The sequence below is a fragment of the Psammomys obesus genome, unplaced genomic scaffold (genome assembly GCF_907164565.1).
Source record: "Psammomys obesus unplaced genomic scaffold, mPsaObe1.curated_primary_1811, whole genome shotgun sequence".
NCBI lineage: Eukaryota > Metazoa > Chordata > Mammalia > Rodentia > Muridae > Psammomys > Psammomys obesus.
This window is the reverse complement of record NW_026596034.1, coordinates 1,761,484-1,775,835: the sequence shown is the minus strand read 5'-3', so window position 1 is coordinate 1,775,835 and position 14,352 is coordinate 1,761,484. Positions and strand designations below refer to the sequence as shown.

At 53.8% G+C, this 14,352-nt stretch overlaps 1 protein-coding gene and 1 long non-coding RNA gene across 2 annotated transcripts; one reads left to right on the top strand and one right to left on the bottom strand.

Annotated features, from left to right (window-relative positions):
- The first annotated feature begins 3,244 nt into the window (after positions 1-3,244).
- Ier2 (immediate early response 2) lies at positions 3,245-4,760 on the top strand. The gene has a single exon (XM_055621266.1). The coding sequence runs from the start codon at positions 3,340-3,342 to the stop codon at positions 4,003-4,005; it is 666 nt and encodes a 221-aa protein (XP_055477241.1). The 5' UTR covers positions 3,245-3,339; the 3' UTR covers positions 4,006-4,760.
- Positions 4,761-9,506: 4,746 nt separating this feature from the next.
- On the bottom strand, positions 9,507-10,980 carry LOC129687009 (uncharacterized). Its single transcript, XR_008721726.1, has 2 exons — positions 10,635-10,980; positions 9,507-10,275 (listed from the first exon to the last, which is right to left on the bottom strand). It is a non-coding gene; the product is annotated as an uncharacterized LOC129687009 (long non-coding RNA).
- Between the last annotated feature and the right edge of the window lie 3,372 nt (positions 10,981-14,352).

Genomic DNA, 14,352 nt, shown 5'->3' with positions numbered 1-14,352 from the left:
ACAAATGCAGACAATACACAGGGTCAGGCTGACAGCAACACCTGCTGATACTTGGGCTGTATGATTCTCCATGAAGGCCAGAGCTTTTGGGTTGACCCTGTGGTCCTTCATTCCCTGTAGATGAAGATTAACATTACAAGCTAAATGTGGTTTTGCACGACTTAATCCCAACATGCATGAGGTAGGGGGATCTCTTGTTCCAGACCAGCCAGCTTACAGTGAAACCTTGTCTCAAAACCAAAACACATCTGTACCCAGTCTCAAAAGACACTCCCCACTAGGACATCACCTCACCTGTACTGCTTCCCACATCCTTTCTTGCCTGCAAGTCTCAAGCAGAGAGTACTTGAATTTGACTGGATTAGCCTCGCTGTGCATGTGCTGAGTCAAAGGTCAAGGCCAGAGACATAAAACCTCTGGCCTTACCGTTCCTCCGGCCCTTAACACTTCCTTAATGGGCTGGCCCCCCACGGCCAGATGCCCTGCCATGCCACATCTTGAAAGTCCCAGGATATGACCGTTTCTGCTAGGTCCTCAAGGTCCACTCATACTTCCAAGGCTATTCCGCAGCTTCTTGCCGGACCATTCGCGCTCTCCTCTCCCCACCACAGAGCCTACCTGCAGGAGCTGGCGCCAACCGGCCTTCACCGCTTTCTGCACCTCGCTGCGAGTACACAACGAGCAAGATTCGGGGCAGGGGTCCTTACATGCGCCCCCAAACCGACAGGGGCCCAGATCCAGACACCTCAATACCTTCCGAATATCCTTTCACTTCACCACAAAAAGAGCCATGCACCCAGACAGGCGAACCCAAATTGCCTGGCAATTACTGACCTGCAACTTGGTATTGGCTAGCCACCATATGGCTCACTTTCCCGCCACTGTCACTCACCCTCGGACTAAAGAAAGGATCCTGGAGAGACATATCAACCCCTCCTCTCCACAGCCTGAACCGCCACTTGGCGGATGCAGGAGCGCTCCTTCACTAACAGAGGACGGAAGGCACTGCCACCTTCACGTCTGGTAGGGCACCATCGAGAGCCTGGCCGCCAAGAGAGAGAGAGCGGCCCTAGAAGCCCTAAGGGTGTAGACTTCCGCCTGCACCTTGGCCATCTTGGTTGTGGGCGCCCAGTGCCCCAGCCTCACCCTCAGCCTCCTACAGAATGGGGTCAGACCTCAGACTGCAGCTGTGGAACTTCAGTTGGTTTTGTTTGTTTGTTTTAACTAATATCAATAATCTTTTCCGCAAATCTTATGGTATGACAGCGAGGTTAGGAACTCATTCTATAGATGCATAAACTTAGCTCAGCAATTAAGAGCACCTGCTGTAGCTGAGCATGGTGGCTCACGCTTTTAATCCGGCATCAGGGAGGCACAGCCTGGTCTACGTAGTAAGTTCCAGGACAGCTGGAGCTAGTGAGACGCTGTCTCAAAACAAACAAAAACCCAACAGAATAAAAATCGCTTGCTGTTCTCATGAAGGTTCGGTTCCCAGCACCCATTTGACGGACCCAGTGTCTGGAGATCCGACGCCCTCTTCTGGCACAGGCAGGCAAGCAGGAAAAATTAAAAAAAGAAAAGCACTGGGAGGCAGAAGCAGGCGAGGACAGCTGAAACTATCCAAGCGGTACCCTGTTTCAAAACACCAAAAATTAATAAAAGGCCGGCAAGACGGCTCACAGGGTAGAGGGCGTGTCACCACGCCTGAGTACGGGGTAGCTTCCCCAGGAAGGTGGGGGGAGGGAACAGACCCAGAACCCAGTACTTTGCCCTGTACACTTGCAAGTGCAGGGAGGGTTTCGAAGAGGCTTTCCCGTAACCCCACGAGGTGCGAATCTCACTCCACCCAGGCTCATCCCGCGTGACGGTGCCTCAGCTTGCGAGAGCAGGAGAGTAGGAGCCACTGGCCTTGTGAAGGACACGGAAGAATGGCACCGGCGACCACACGCGAACCCCCGGCACAGCGTCCGAGTGCCTGAGGGCTCCGAGAAGCAGAGACGGGGGTGTGGTCTAAGACGGAGCCCCGCCCCGGAAGCCCGCTGCTTCGGCCCTTATCTTTATATGGGCATTCGGAAGTGGTTCGCGGCTTCGCCCTACGTCACCACATCCAAATTTAGCCAGGGAAGTCGGCCCGCTGCAGTGGCGGGAAGTCTGCCCGCCTGTGTAGGGGTGTTCCTTAAAGGGCCAGCGCAGAAAAAAAAAAAAAAGAAAGGATATTAGAACTTTCTACCCCACTGCAACTAGAATCAGTTTCTTCTTGGCATGTGGCACGGGGTTGAGCTTCTCTTTTCTTTGTGTATCTCTATGTTTGTGATCTTTAGTGGGTGTGTGTGTGTATCAGAAGGCGCCTTACAGGTAGGTGCCTGATCTCTTGTACCGTGTGGGTCCTGGAATGGAGCTGAGGCCGTTACACTTGGCAGCAAGTGGGATCTACCCACTTTCCCGGGACGTGACGGCAGAGCACTGCAAGGCGGGGACGCACGGCAGGCCCTATGCTCGTGGGGCTTCCGTGCCGCTCGGTTACGGAAAGTTGGAGGTGTGTAACGCTGAGCATGAGAATAGGAGCCGCGCCGTGGATATCGGTGGCCACGGTGGCCCCTCCAGGGCCGGCCAGCGTGGATGCGCTCTCCACCCACGTCCGGAAAGGTGGAGCGGGACGGTCTGGAGGCCTCAGGGCCCCTTTCGTCGGAGTGTGATCCTTCGTTTAGTAAATACTGATCAGGTGACTGCTTCAGTTTTCTTATCTGGAAACAGGTAGACCTAACTTAACTGTCCCTTCTACGGAGTGAAGGTGAGGGATCAGAGACGCTGAATAAAAAGAGAAAGCTCAACAGTGTAGTAACTGCTTAATAAGCAGCGGCGTTTTTACTGTTCAGAAAACATTAATTAGCTGTTGGTGGAGCGACGAACAGTGCCCTCGAGGAATGTGCCCCAGTCCGGGTTTCTCCCACTCCAGTGGGAAGGTTAGCACCCATCACCCTCCTCGTGGTGGCCTCATCGCCTGGCTCGCTGCTGGGTGTGAGAGCCCAGAACCCAAGGGTCTCAAAGGGTGCTGTAGCTGAGCATGGGGAATTCTTCCTTGCCGGGGTTTAAAGCCCTCAAGGCGTAAATCTACCCCTATTGCTTTAAGGCGTCGCTAGCCACCGCGGAAAGCCCGGATGAGGCCCTCTGGTTGGGCGTGGCGTCTCCGTGACGTCACCCGGACTATATGAAGAGGCTCGGGCACGCTGGCCCCGCCGGGACGTCTAGCAGTGTTTCTGCCGCTTGGGGCGTGTGGCCTGGGTAGAAGCTCCCGTCTGGTCCGCTGCCGGCTCTCCTCTACGCTCCCGTCGAACAAGCATGGACGTCCAGAAGGAAGCGCAGCGCATCATGACCCTGTCGGTGTGGAAGATGTACCACTCCCGCATGCAGCGAGGCGGCTTGCGCCTCCACCGGAGCCTGCAGCTGTCGCTCGTCATGCGCAGCGCTCGGGAGCTCTACCTCTCGGCCAAGGTAGACGCCCACCAGCCCGAGTTCCCGCCGCCCGGCAGAGCCCTTGACCCGCGCCTGCAGCCGCCGCGGGAAGCCGGAGCTGCAGCGAGAGCAGCGCGCCCCGACGCCGAGCAGCCCGCGGAGCCCATGGACACGCAGGAGGAAGCGCCGCCGGTCCCCGAGCCCCCTGCGCGCGGCGACCCGACCCCCGCCAGGGGCAGCCGCAAGCGCCGGAGCAGCAGCAGCCTGAGCGACGGCGCCGAGGCCGGACCGGCCCCGAGCAAGAAAGCGCGTCTGGAAGAGGCGGGGAGGGAGGCGCCGTCGGAGGGCCCGGGCCTCCCGCAGCCCGCCCCCGCGCCCGCCGAGGGCGCCTTCCCCAACCTCGCCCGCGTCCTGCAGAGGCGCTTCTCCAGTCTGCTGAACTGTGGGCCCGCCGTGCCCCCGCCGGCGCCCCCCACGTGCGAGGCCACGCCGGCCTGCCGCCCGGCCGACAGCATGCTCAGCGTGCTGGTGCGAGCCGTGGTGGCCTTCTGAGGACTCGGAGCGGCGCCACGGAGCCGAGAACACACACTAGAGGCGGGGGCCGGCGGGGCCGGGGAGAGCCGCGGCCCGAGCCGCCGAGAGCGCCGGGGAAGAACTGAGGAGCTGGGGCGCGGGCGCCTTCTCCCGGACGTGCGTCCGCAGGTGCTGTTAAAGGACCGTCCCTTCTGTGGCTGGGATAAGGGACACCTGGATCTTGAATCTCAGGGTCGGACTCGGGGCCCGGGCTGCCCTTTCAAGGCCGTTTAACTGGCGTACGCGTTTCGGCCCCTACCAGTGGCACGCTTGTGCAAGCGGTCAGAGTTGCGTCATGGGACAGACGCTGGTGCTTCCTGTTGCCGTGCGTGGGTGTGGGGCCTGGGAGGAGGCCAGGGTGTGGACCCGCCCTAGGGACTGGGAAGTTACTTGAGTCACCTCGCCCCCACAGGCTGCTGTGGATGAGCCGGCCTTCGGCTGAGAGCCTGAACTGGACCAAGCAAATCTTTCAGCAGTCCGGGGTGGAGTGCCTGAGACCCCCGGACCCGGCAGCCCAGACTGATCGCCTGGCGTGGACCACCTCGGGAAGGGTGGGCGGCCGGTCGCAGTTGCTGTGGTGGACACGACCTCTTCGGGCAGGAAAGGAAATTTCTTGCCAGCGTGTTTAAGAAAGTCTGTTTACTTTTGTGGTGGTGGGTTGTGTCTAACGCCCATCTGCCTGACGTTTTAGCTTTTGTCAGTTACGAAAATAAAGACCGTCGGAGTGAACCGCGCTGCCGTCTGGCTTGCTTCCCTGGTGGGGGAGGGGCAGGGTTAAGGGGTCAGTTGCTGGCGGCCGCTCCCTAAGCCTCGGGAACTGGTTTGACCGGGTGCCGAGCGGGAAGGGGGCCGGGCCCGATTTCTTTGCTTTAGGTTGCTTAAGCTAACCCTTTGATTTGGGGGTTCCGTAGAGGTTAGCTCCGGAGGGCAGTGTGGAGACTTCAGTTTACAGCACAGTGCTTCCAGAGAAGCTGGGGAATGTTAAGTGCTGTGTGGCCCGGGTGAATCAGTCACCTGTCTTCCGAGAAGAGCCTGAGCCGGGCGCAGCGGCCAACGCCTTAATCCCAGCACTGGGGAGGCAGAGGTGGGCCTCTGAGTTGAGTTCCAGGACACAGAGAAACCCTGCCTTGTAAAAAAGAAAGAAAAATACATGGGCCTGGAAACCGCTTCCCCAGCACGCTTGGGTTTTTATAATGCTCACACTGCCTGCCCAGCACGGTGGTTCAAGACTAATCCAACAGAGCTCAGTGTGTAGAGCAGTCCAAGAAACAAGCCCATAACCGGTTTTTAGGTTTTTGTTGTTGCAGCCAGGCAGGGTGGTGCGCCTTTAGATCCCAGCAAGAAGGCAGAAACAGGTGGATCTCTGAGTTAGAAGCCAGGCTAGTTTCTGTAGTTCCAAGTCCACGTCCACACAAGCCTTAGTCTTAATCCCGACCTGCTTTGGGCTATCCAACCAGAATATAGTAAACTAATTTCTCTCACTTCGGTTTCCGACAGGCTTTAGGCTTAACCTGGGGGCGAAACTAGGGGGGAGCCGGAGTTCCTCAGGACAAAGGAAGCGCAGGTGCGGGAGGCTCCAGGAAAGCGCTGTCCCCGCCCCCTCGGGCCTCTCTTGACCCCAGGGCGGAGAGCTGGAGGAGGGGACTGCAGTGGCGCGGCAGGCTGACTGCCGGTCTCCCCACAAGAGCCTCTCCATGAACTGATTGTTCGTTGGAAACGGGGAGGATCAGTGCTGCCCGTTGAGTCTAGACCCTGGATTTCTCAAGGGACCTTGGGCACACAGGATCCAATGGCCAGGCCTGGGAAGTCCCTGATGGCTAGGGAGTGGGCTTCGGTGCACATCCTGTCCCGGGAACCGCTGGGCCCTTCCTTCCCCGGGAAGTGGCTAGTCCGACCCCCGCTAGGACTCCGCTTCCGGTGTGAAACCACTGTGGGGTAGAGACTAAAACCAAGTCCCCAGCACGTGCACACATTCTCTTAGGAGGGAATGAGCTACATGAGAATTTGTCACAACTGGAGCCTGTACTCCCAACAGTTGAGAAGCTGAGGCGGGAGGACTAGTAAACTCAAATCCAGCCTGGGCTACACAGTGTGTCTCATAAATTAAAGAGGGCAGATGAGGTGGCCCCGGAAGTCCAAGGTCATTTTTAGCTCCATAGTTTGGGGCCAACCTAGATTCCATGAGACCTGTTCTAAGGACCCAAAGCCCTGTTATTACTGAGGGAATACTAAATGAGTGCCCTTTGAGAAAAACTGCCAGCTTACAAAGGGTCCTGAAAAGGTCACCCTGATCAATAAACACCCTTGACTCTAAAGCCAGCAGTACTACTGAGAGAGGTGCTGAGCTTGGGTTCCATCCACCAAAAAACAAAACAAGCCCGGCTGTGGTGGCCCCTTGCCTTTGATCCTGGTTACCCGGGAGGCAGAGGCAGGTGGATCTCTGTGAGCTGGAGGCCAGCCTGGTCTATGGGGTGTATTCCAGGATGGCCAGAGCTGTTAAACAGAGAAACCCTGTCTCAAAAATCAATCAGCAAAACAAACCCCAAAACTTGTGTATACAAGGTCAGGAATCAGCCCGCTGGTTGCAGTGCAGGGCCTTTGTATTTCTCCACTGTGGAGGTAAAGTGTGTGCCTATTGGGTTGTTTTTGGAGATGCCTCTCCTGAGCCCCAGGCTGTCCAGGGGCTCTCTGGATGGATGGCCTGGAGCTGAGCCTCCTGCCTCTACCTTCCCAGGTTCTGTGGTTAATGTGCTCCATCTGGGAATGGAATTCAGGCGGGATCTCCTACATGTGAGCACTCTGTGGCCTGACCCAACTCCATTCAGACCCAAACTGTACAATCAAAAAGTGATAACATCCATTACCCTTACTAATTTCAAGATCTCTCCACACCATCAGCACCCTTTCATTCCTTCTCTCTCCAGCCTCCCTTCACAGAGAGTCTGCTCTGTGCCTACTGTAGACAACTCGTGAGTGGAATAATTCACAATGTAACCGTTTTATGTTAGGCTCTGTCCACATCATGTCTTCCAGTTTCTTCAGTGTCACAGCACATAAAAGAACCGCTTTTCTCTTCTATGCTTTCACAGCTTTCTTGTGTGCAAGTTCCTCGTTTGTTACCCATCTCCCTGCTCGAGGGCACTGAGGTCATCTCTAGTTGTGATTGTTGTGAATGTGCTATGGACATGTGTGCTCCAGGGTCTGGATGGATGTCTGCTTTGAAAGATTTGTTTTTATGAACTTTAAGGTAATTTTAAAGATTCAGTCTATGTGTGTGAGTGTATTGCCTGCCTGTATGTACGTGTGCCGTCACACATGCACCTGGTGTCCTCAGAAGCCGAAAGAGGCCATGAGATAGAGCCCTACGACACAAGTTATAAATGGCTGTGAGCAGCTGTGGTAATTCCAGGAATTGAACTCTGGTCTTCTGTAAAGCAGCTACTGCTCTTGACAGCTGAGCCATCTCTCCAGCCCCTGCTTTTATTTTATTTTTATGTACATTTGGTGTTTTGCCTCCATGTGTGTCTGTATGAAGGTATCAGATCCTCTGGAGCTGCAGTTACGGACAGTGATGAGCTGCCATGTCAGTGCTGGGAATGGAATCTTGGTCCTCTGGAAGAGCAGTCAGTGCCCTTAATGGCTGAGCCATCTCGCCAGCCCCTGCTTTTAATTTTTAAAGTTCATCTTTGTTTGTTTTTCAAGACTGGGTTTTTCTATGTAGCCTTGGCTGTCCTACACTTGCTTTGTAGACCAGGCTGGCCTCAAACTCACAGCAATCCACCTGCCTCTGCCTCCCTGAATGCAGGGAGTTTATCTTACTTTTTATAGGCCTAGTAGGATGGCTACTAGCCATCCCTCAGGCAAGGGAATCTGGCAGCAAGCCTAAGCACCTGAGTTCCATCACTGGGACCTGAAGAGCAGGAGGAGAGAGGATTGACTCCACCTTGTCTTCTATCACATGCCCTCACACGTAAGTGTACATACAAATAATTATTTGGGGGTGTGGCAGTGCCCCAGCCATCCTGGAACTCAATATGTAGACCAGGCTGGCCCTGAACTCTCAGGTCTGCCTGCCTCTGCCTCCCTAGTTCAGGGATTAAAGGTGTGCACCACACCGACCAGCAGGAAACTCCTGTCTTAGAAACTGAGCCACCTAGTTGAACCAACCCCTTTTCCTTTTTTGCAACAGGATCTCATATAGCATGGGCCTGAAAATGCGCAGCCCAGGATGACCTGAACTGTTCTTCCAGCCTCACAGGTGCCCCTCACGGGGGATACTTTTTCAGCATCATCTGAGCAGTGCTGCCTCAACACTGTCCTGTGATCCCTCCTCTTTCACCTGGTTGAAAGCAGGTAGCCAGCCTGCACGGTGGCACATGCCTGTAATCCCAGCACTCAGGGAGGCAGAGGCAGGCAGACCTCTGTGAATTTGAGGCCAGCCTGGTCTACAAAGTGGGTCCCAGACAGCCAAGACTACACAGAAAAATGCTGTCTTGAAAAAGATAAAAATAAATCTTTTTTAAAAAAATTATCTTTTCATCTCAGAATGCAAAGTTGTTTTTGGTGAATTAATGAATGACCCATGTGCATCTCTGAGATTGGTCCCTTTTATGTTTTCTTGGGTGTTTATTGTGTTTCTTTTTTTTTTTTTTAAACAGGATCTCCAGCTATGAGGTCACAGAGATCAGTATGACTCTCCCTTCTGGGTCACTTCACTTGGTTTGTTTAGTGTTTTTGTTGTGGTGGCTGTTTTTAAAACAAAATCTCACGCAGGCCTCCAACTGACCTAGAACTCCTTGTAATAATCAAGTTGGCTCTGTACTTAGCAAAAATCTACCTACCTTGGCAGATTTTAAGTGGGCTCTCAACTCCTCCGGGGTCTTTTTGTTTTGTGTTTGAAATAGGGTTTCATGTGGCCCAGAGTGGCTTCAGGTTCACTATATGTAGTTTATGATGAACTTCAATTTGTTATCCCCCGTCTCTGCTTCCTAGGTTCTAGGATTATAAGCGCAGGTGTGCTAGGCAAGCAAGCACTTTACCCTGAGCCTCACATCTGGCCCACACTCAGCTCTTAATGTTCACGGAGGCACCAGGGAGAGAACCCAGGATCTGCAACTCAACTACACCCCCAGCCCCCCAGTCTCCTTATTTTATTTTACTTTTTGAGATCTTGGCTTTGATCTCAAAGGATGGATGGATGTCTGCTTTGAAAGATTTGTTTTTATGAACTTTAAGGTAATTTTAAAGATTACCAGGATGGCTTTGAACCGGCCATGTAGCATAAACAGGCCTTGAAACCTGGTTCCTTCTGCCTCAGCTTTCCTAGTATGTTCATTTTCGTTATTGTTTCATGTGTGTCTGTGTGCCTGGGTATATGTGCACTGCTTGCTTGCCAGAGTTCTCACAAGTCAGCGCGACCTCAGATCTCTGGAACTGAAATTAGGTGTTGTGAGATGAACACAAGTCTACCAATAGCAGCACGTGCTTCGATCTTATCTTTATTTAAGATCTTATCTTTTTGTTTGTTTGTTTGTTTGTTTATCTCTCTATATTTCTATCTCTCTATCCCTGGCTAGACCAGGCAGGCTTGTAACGCGCTGAGATCCACCTGCCTCTGCCTCCCAAGGGAGGGCTGGGATTAAAGGCGTGTGCCACCACCACCCGGCTGTTTTCTTAATAGATGAGGAAACTAAGGCCGTGGTAGGATCTCCTTGCAAAAAAGCAAGGGAACAGACACAATCCGCCTCCCCTGCTCTGCAGGATTCAATAGGCAGGTGGCAGCTTCTGAAGCCTGGGAGGTGCCAGGCCACAAGTTGTGACTAGTGTGAAGCAGGAAGTGTCCAGACCGGTTTCCAGGGGTCTTGGACTCTGACAAGGTCCACTGGCTTGAGGCAGAGAGACTGCAGGGTGGAGCCTGGGAGGAAACGAGTCAGAAGGCGGAGTTCCGGAGCTCGGTAGCCAGCCGACAGCCCTAGGGGCCGATTACGTCAACCAGAGACGGGGTGGGACGTTCAGACCTCGCCCCTGCGTGCAGTGACCTGCGCCTTCTGGGAACTCTTGGCCTCTCCCCGCGACGGCCCGGGGATTCCCCACTTCCCAGCGTGCCACAAGGTCTCGAGAGCGGGCTCTGTCGCAGCGCGGGATGAAGGATCTGGAGGCCTAGCCAAAGGTGAAACGGACGTGCTTGGCAGGAGCGTGGGTTCAGATGTCCCGCGTGGCGTTGAAGGCTGCTAACGCTCCTGCCTACACCTGGAGGACCCCAGAATGTCACAGCTATGTCCGGGGAAGGCTGTGCCCACACTCGCCTACAGAGTTTACCCAGTCGCCTGTTAAGCTGAGGTTAAGTCTCCTCAAAATCGCATTTAGGGAAGCTAAGTCCTTACACGTTGTGCTTTCTGCCTTCCAGGAGCCTACTGCTCCGTTCACGGCTCCTCCCTGCGCCCCTTGTTTTTCTACAGCCTTCAGTTTCCTGGCCTGCGGGCCCCAGAGCCGCCCCTCCTCCCGGCTAAGAATCTGGGCACTCAGACCCCTCCCCCAGCGCCCTGCCTTTCCATCCCGCCGCCACCCAACTGGCACCAATTAATTTCCTCCCTGGTCGGTCCACTCACATCTGGCCGCCAGCTGCTCGCCCTAGCCCTGCGGGTCTCCGGGGCTCGAAGAGACGCTCACAGTTCTTTCCCTGAGCCCACCCACGAGCCCAGGCCGCCCCGCCGGATCAGCAGATCAGAAAAGGCTTCCAGATCTCTGGAGCAAAGACCTCAAGTCGAACTGTAGACGAGGCGCGAAGCTTTCGGACTCACAGATGTACGGCGGGGGAAGGGAGAGGACAGGTTCTCCCGGGTACCTGAAAGCCACAGACCAAAACCTTCTGGCTTCCAGATGGGAGCTGGGGGAGGGCTCCTCCAACTTCTCAGCTCCCCGGGACCCTGCTGTGACAGCCGTTCCCCACCCCCCGGCCCGGGCCAGGCTGCCGAGTTTCCTTTTCCTGTTTGCCCTCCCCGAGGGCTGGCCCGGAGAGCGCGCGGGGCCCCTTTGAAGGGGCTCCTGGGAGGGTCTTCCAGGAAGAGGGGGAGGGGACAGGCTGGAGAACAATAAGACTTTTGTGGCTGGCCTGTGGGGCGCCAGTCGCGTCCTGTTAACCCTTGCTTCCGAAGGAAGCTTTGGGAAGCCCCTCCGAGGCCTGGCCTCTTTGGGGAGGGGTGCTCTGCCACGTCTTCTTTGGGAAAGTGACCCGAACAAAGGTGCCCGCGGCTAGAACGATCCCCTCGGTAGCTTTGAGCAGAAATGCAAGTCACCCGAGTGTCTGCGCTGGGCTGGCTGGGTTTGGAGCTTGAGTTTAACGCAAAAATTGGGACCTTTCGATCCCAAAAGCCAGACTCAGCCACCTGTCTCAACATGTCAATTAAAGTAAGGAGTAGGGGCTATTAGAGATGGCCTGTAGGGTTTAGTGTACAAGCGTGTGGGCCTGGGTTCAAATCGCAGCACAATATAAAAAGTGGGATATGGCCGCGCTGGGAGGAGTGAATACAGAGGGATCCCTGGGGCGGACTAGTAGCCAACCTAGCTGCAGGTGCTTGAGGGAATGCTTCAAGGAAATTAGGGTCTGTGGTGGCGCACACCTTTAAGCCCAGCAGTTGGGAGGGGAGGCAGGTGGATTTCTATGAGTTCGAGGCCAGACTGGGCTACAGCGTGAGTTCCAGGACAGCCAGGGCTATAGAGAAGCCCTGTCTCGAAAAAGCAAAAAGGAAAAAAAATGAAGCCAGGGTGACACAACGGGCTAGTCTCTCCATGGTTTGGTTTGCACACAGACCACACAGAGAAGGGATTTAAATTACCTCACTGAAAAGAACAAATGAAGTGTCCAGGAATTCTAATTCATCTGAGATTATAGACATGAGCCACCAGGCCCAGCAAATTTTAGGATTAAATACAGGAAAGGGGGGAGCAGGGGAAGGGTCTGCTGATGAAGCACTTCTGGTCTCAGCTCTGGCCCTTATTACTTCCAACAGCAGCTGGTGGCAGGTCAGTCCCAGCGCCACCACAGGCCACATGAAGGGTAAGTGTCTAGGTTCTTGTGTCTCAGGACGGAGCAAGTGCGCAGGTTAGAGAGAGGAGAGCCCAGACTGCTTGTCAACAAAAGGACAGCAGGGGTTTCAAAGATGGTTCAGCAAGGGCACTGGCTGCTCTCCTAAAGGACCTGAGCTGAAGTCACAGCACTCGTCGCCTATAACTGCCTATAGCTCTATGGGATCTGTCCTTTCAGGTGCACAGACATACATATACGTACAATTTGAAAATCCCAGCACAGCACATCTCTGTGAGTTCAAGGCCAGCCAGAGCTACATAACAGAGAGATTGTCTCAAAAATAAATAAATAGATAAAATTCTCTGGTCACAGTGGTACCACCTTTAATCCAGCACTCAGAAGACAGAGACAGGAGGACGTCTGAATTTTAAACCAGCCTGGTCTACAAAGCCAGTTCTAAGCCACCCAAGGTTACACATTGATACCCTGTCTCAAAAGCCTTAAAAAAAAAAAAAAAGAAAAGAAAAGTCTAGTCTCCAGAAATTTCTGTTCCCCACTGTAGTCTGACTCCCACACTCCCAAACAACCCATCTCACTGACTAGTACACAAAGCTTCGTCCTGTGAACAATTTAGGGTTCAGTCATGTAGCATATCTCCTGTAATTTTCTGACTCTGAGTCCGGAGACAAGCAGCTGCAGCTGGAGAAGGGTGATGGAGAGCCAGCTGCTTCTCTGTAACTGTGCTGACCTCTAATCAGCCTCGAGCTGAAGAGGCCAGCCGCGCACTGAAGAAGGGCTGTTACCTCTGACAGCTACAGGAGGAGGTCTGGGGAAGAACAACCCATCCCTCAGGAAAGGCTGTTCTCCTTCCTCCCAGTGCCAGGCTGGCGCAGTGTCTCTCTACCACAGGCTACATGTGATTCAGAGCATGTAATCCCAGTCACTCCAAGGAAGAGTACAGCCACCCTCTACAGAGCAAGTTCCAGGCTAGCCCGGGCCACAGGGGCAGGGGAGATGGCTCAGGGGTTTAGAGAATGTCTTGTCCTTGCAGAGGGTTCAGTTCCCAGCACTCACAAGGTAACTCATGATCCATAACCCCAGTTCTGGGGGATTCCAAAGCCATCTTCTGATTCTGAGAGCACCAGTCAACAGATACACAAACATTCATGCAGGCAAAAACATTTATACATGCATAGTGCAATCTAAAAACAGTTAAAAATAACAACTACTTCCCCCTCCTCCACAACCCAAAAAAACACACCTCCACTACCTAAGATTCTTCTTTTTTTTCTTTTTTTGTCTGAGACAGGGTTTCCCTGCGTAGCCCTGGCTGTCCTGAAACTCGCAGTGTAGACCAGGCTGGCCTCAAACCCAACAGAGCTGCCTGCCTCTGCCTCCAGAGTGCTGGGATTAAAGGCGTGCACCACCACCGCCTGGCACGTTTCTTTCTGGTTTTGGAGACTGGGTCTCACACTGTAGCCCAGGCCTAGAATTCCCACATTCCTTTTCCCTTAGCCTCCCAAGAACTGGAATTATAGGCCTGAGCCACCACTAGCCACACTCAGCCTCATTTTACAGGCATGTGGTGACAAAGCACTGGTTGAGCAAAACCTATTCTTTGTCCTCTTTTGTGCTTGGTTTGGACAATGCCCTGGCTGCATTCTCCTTTGCAAGCCAGTGTGGTTCTCATTGAGGTTCTTGAGCCTCATCTCAGGCTCTCAGGCCAGGAGAGCTCTCTGTGCTGCTACCGGGTTTCTTCCTTTCTCCACTTTCTTTCCACAGAGTCCTCCCTGGGGTGCTTAGTTTCCACAGGGTGAAAACTTCCCAAGAGGCCAATTTGTGCCCACACAGCCCACAGGTCCAGAGAGGACACAGGGTATTTGTTTGTTGAGCGACTGTTATTTGAGTAAAACTAACCTGACACTGCTGAGGACAACAGCACAAAGAGAGAAAGTTAATTAAAGAAAGAAAACGGTTGAAGCTAGTGATCCCAGCGCTGCAGAGACGGACACAGGTGCTTCTCTTCAAGGAGCCACAGAGTCCCGCTTTCAAAAAGAGGAAAATAAAGAAGTCAGGGCTGGGAATATAGCTTCGCTAGTCTTTTGAGGCCTTAGGCCCATCTCCCAGCTTTGTAGGCCCTAAAGAAGTGAAACAAGACAGGTGGTGGCACACACATTTAATGCCAGCACTTGGGAGCCCGAGGCCGGCAGATCTTGGAGTTCCAGGACAGCCAGGACTACAAGGGAAACTCTGAGATAGATAGATAGATAGATAGATAGATAGATAGATAGATAGATAGA

Coding starts and splice junctions, on each gene's coding strand:
- Ier2 (XM_055621266.1), top strand. CDS start 3,340: ATGGACGTCCAGAAGGAAGCGCAGCGCATCATGACCCTGTCGGTGTGG.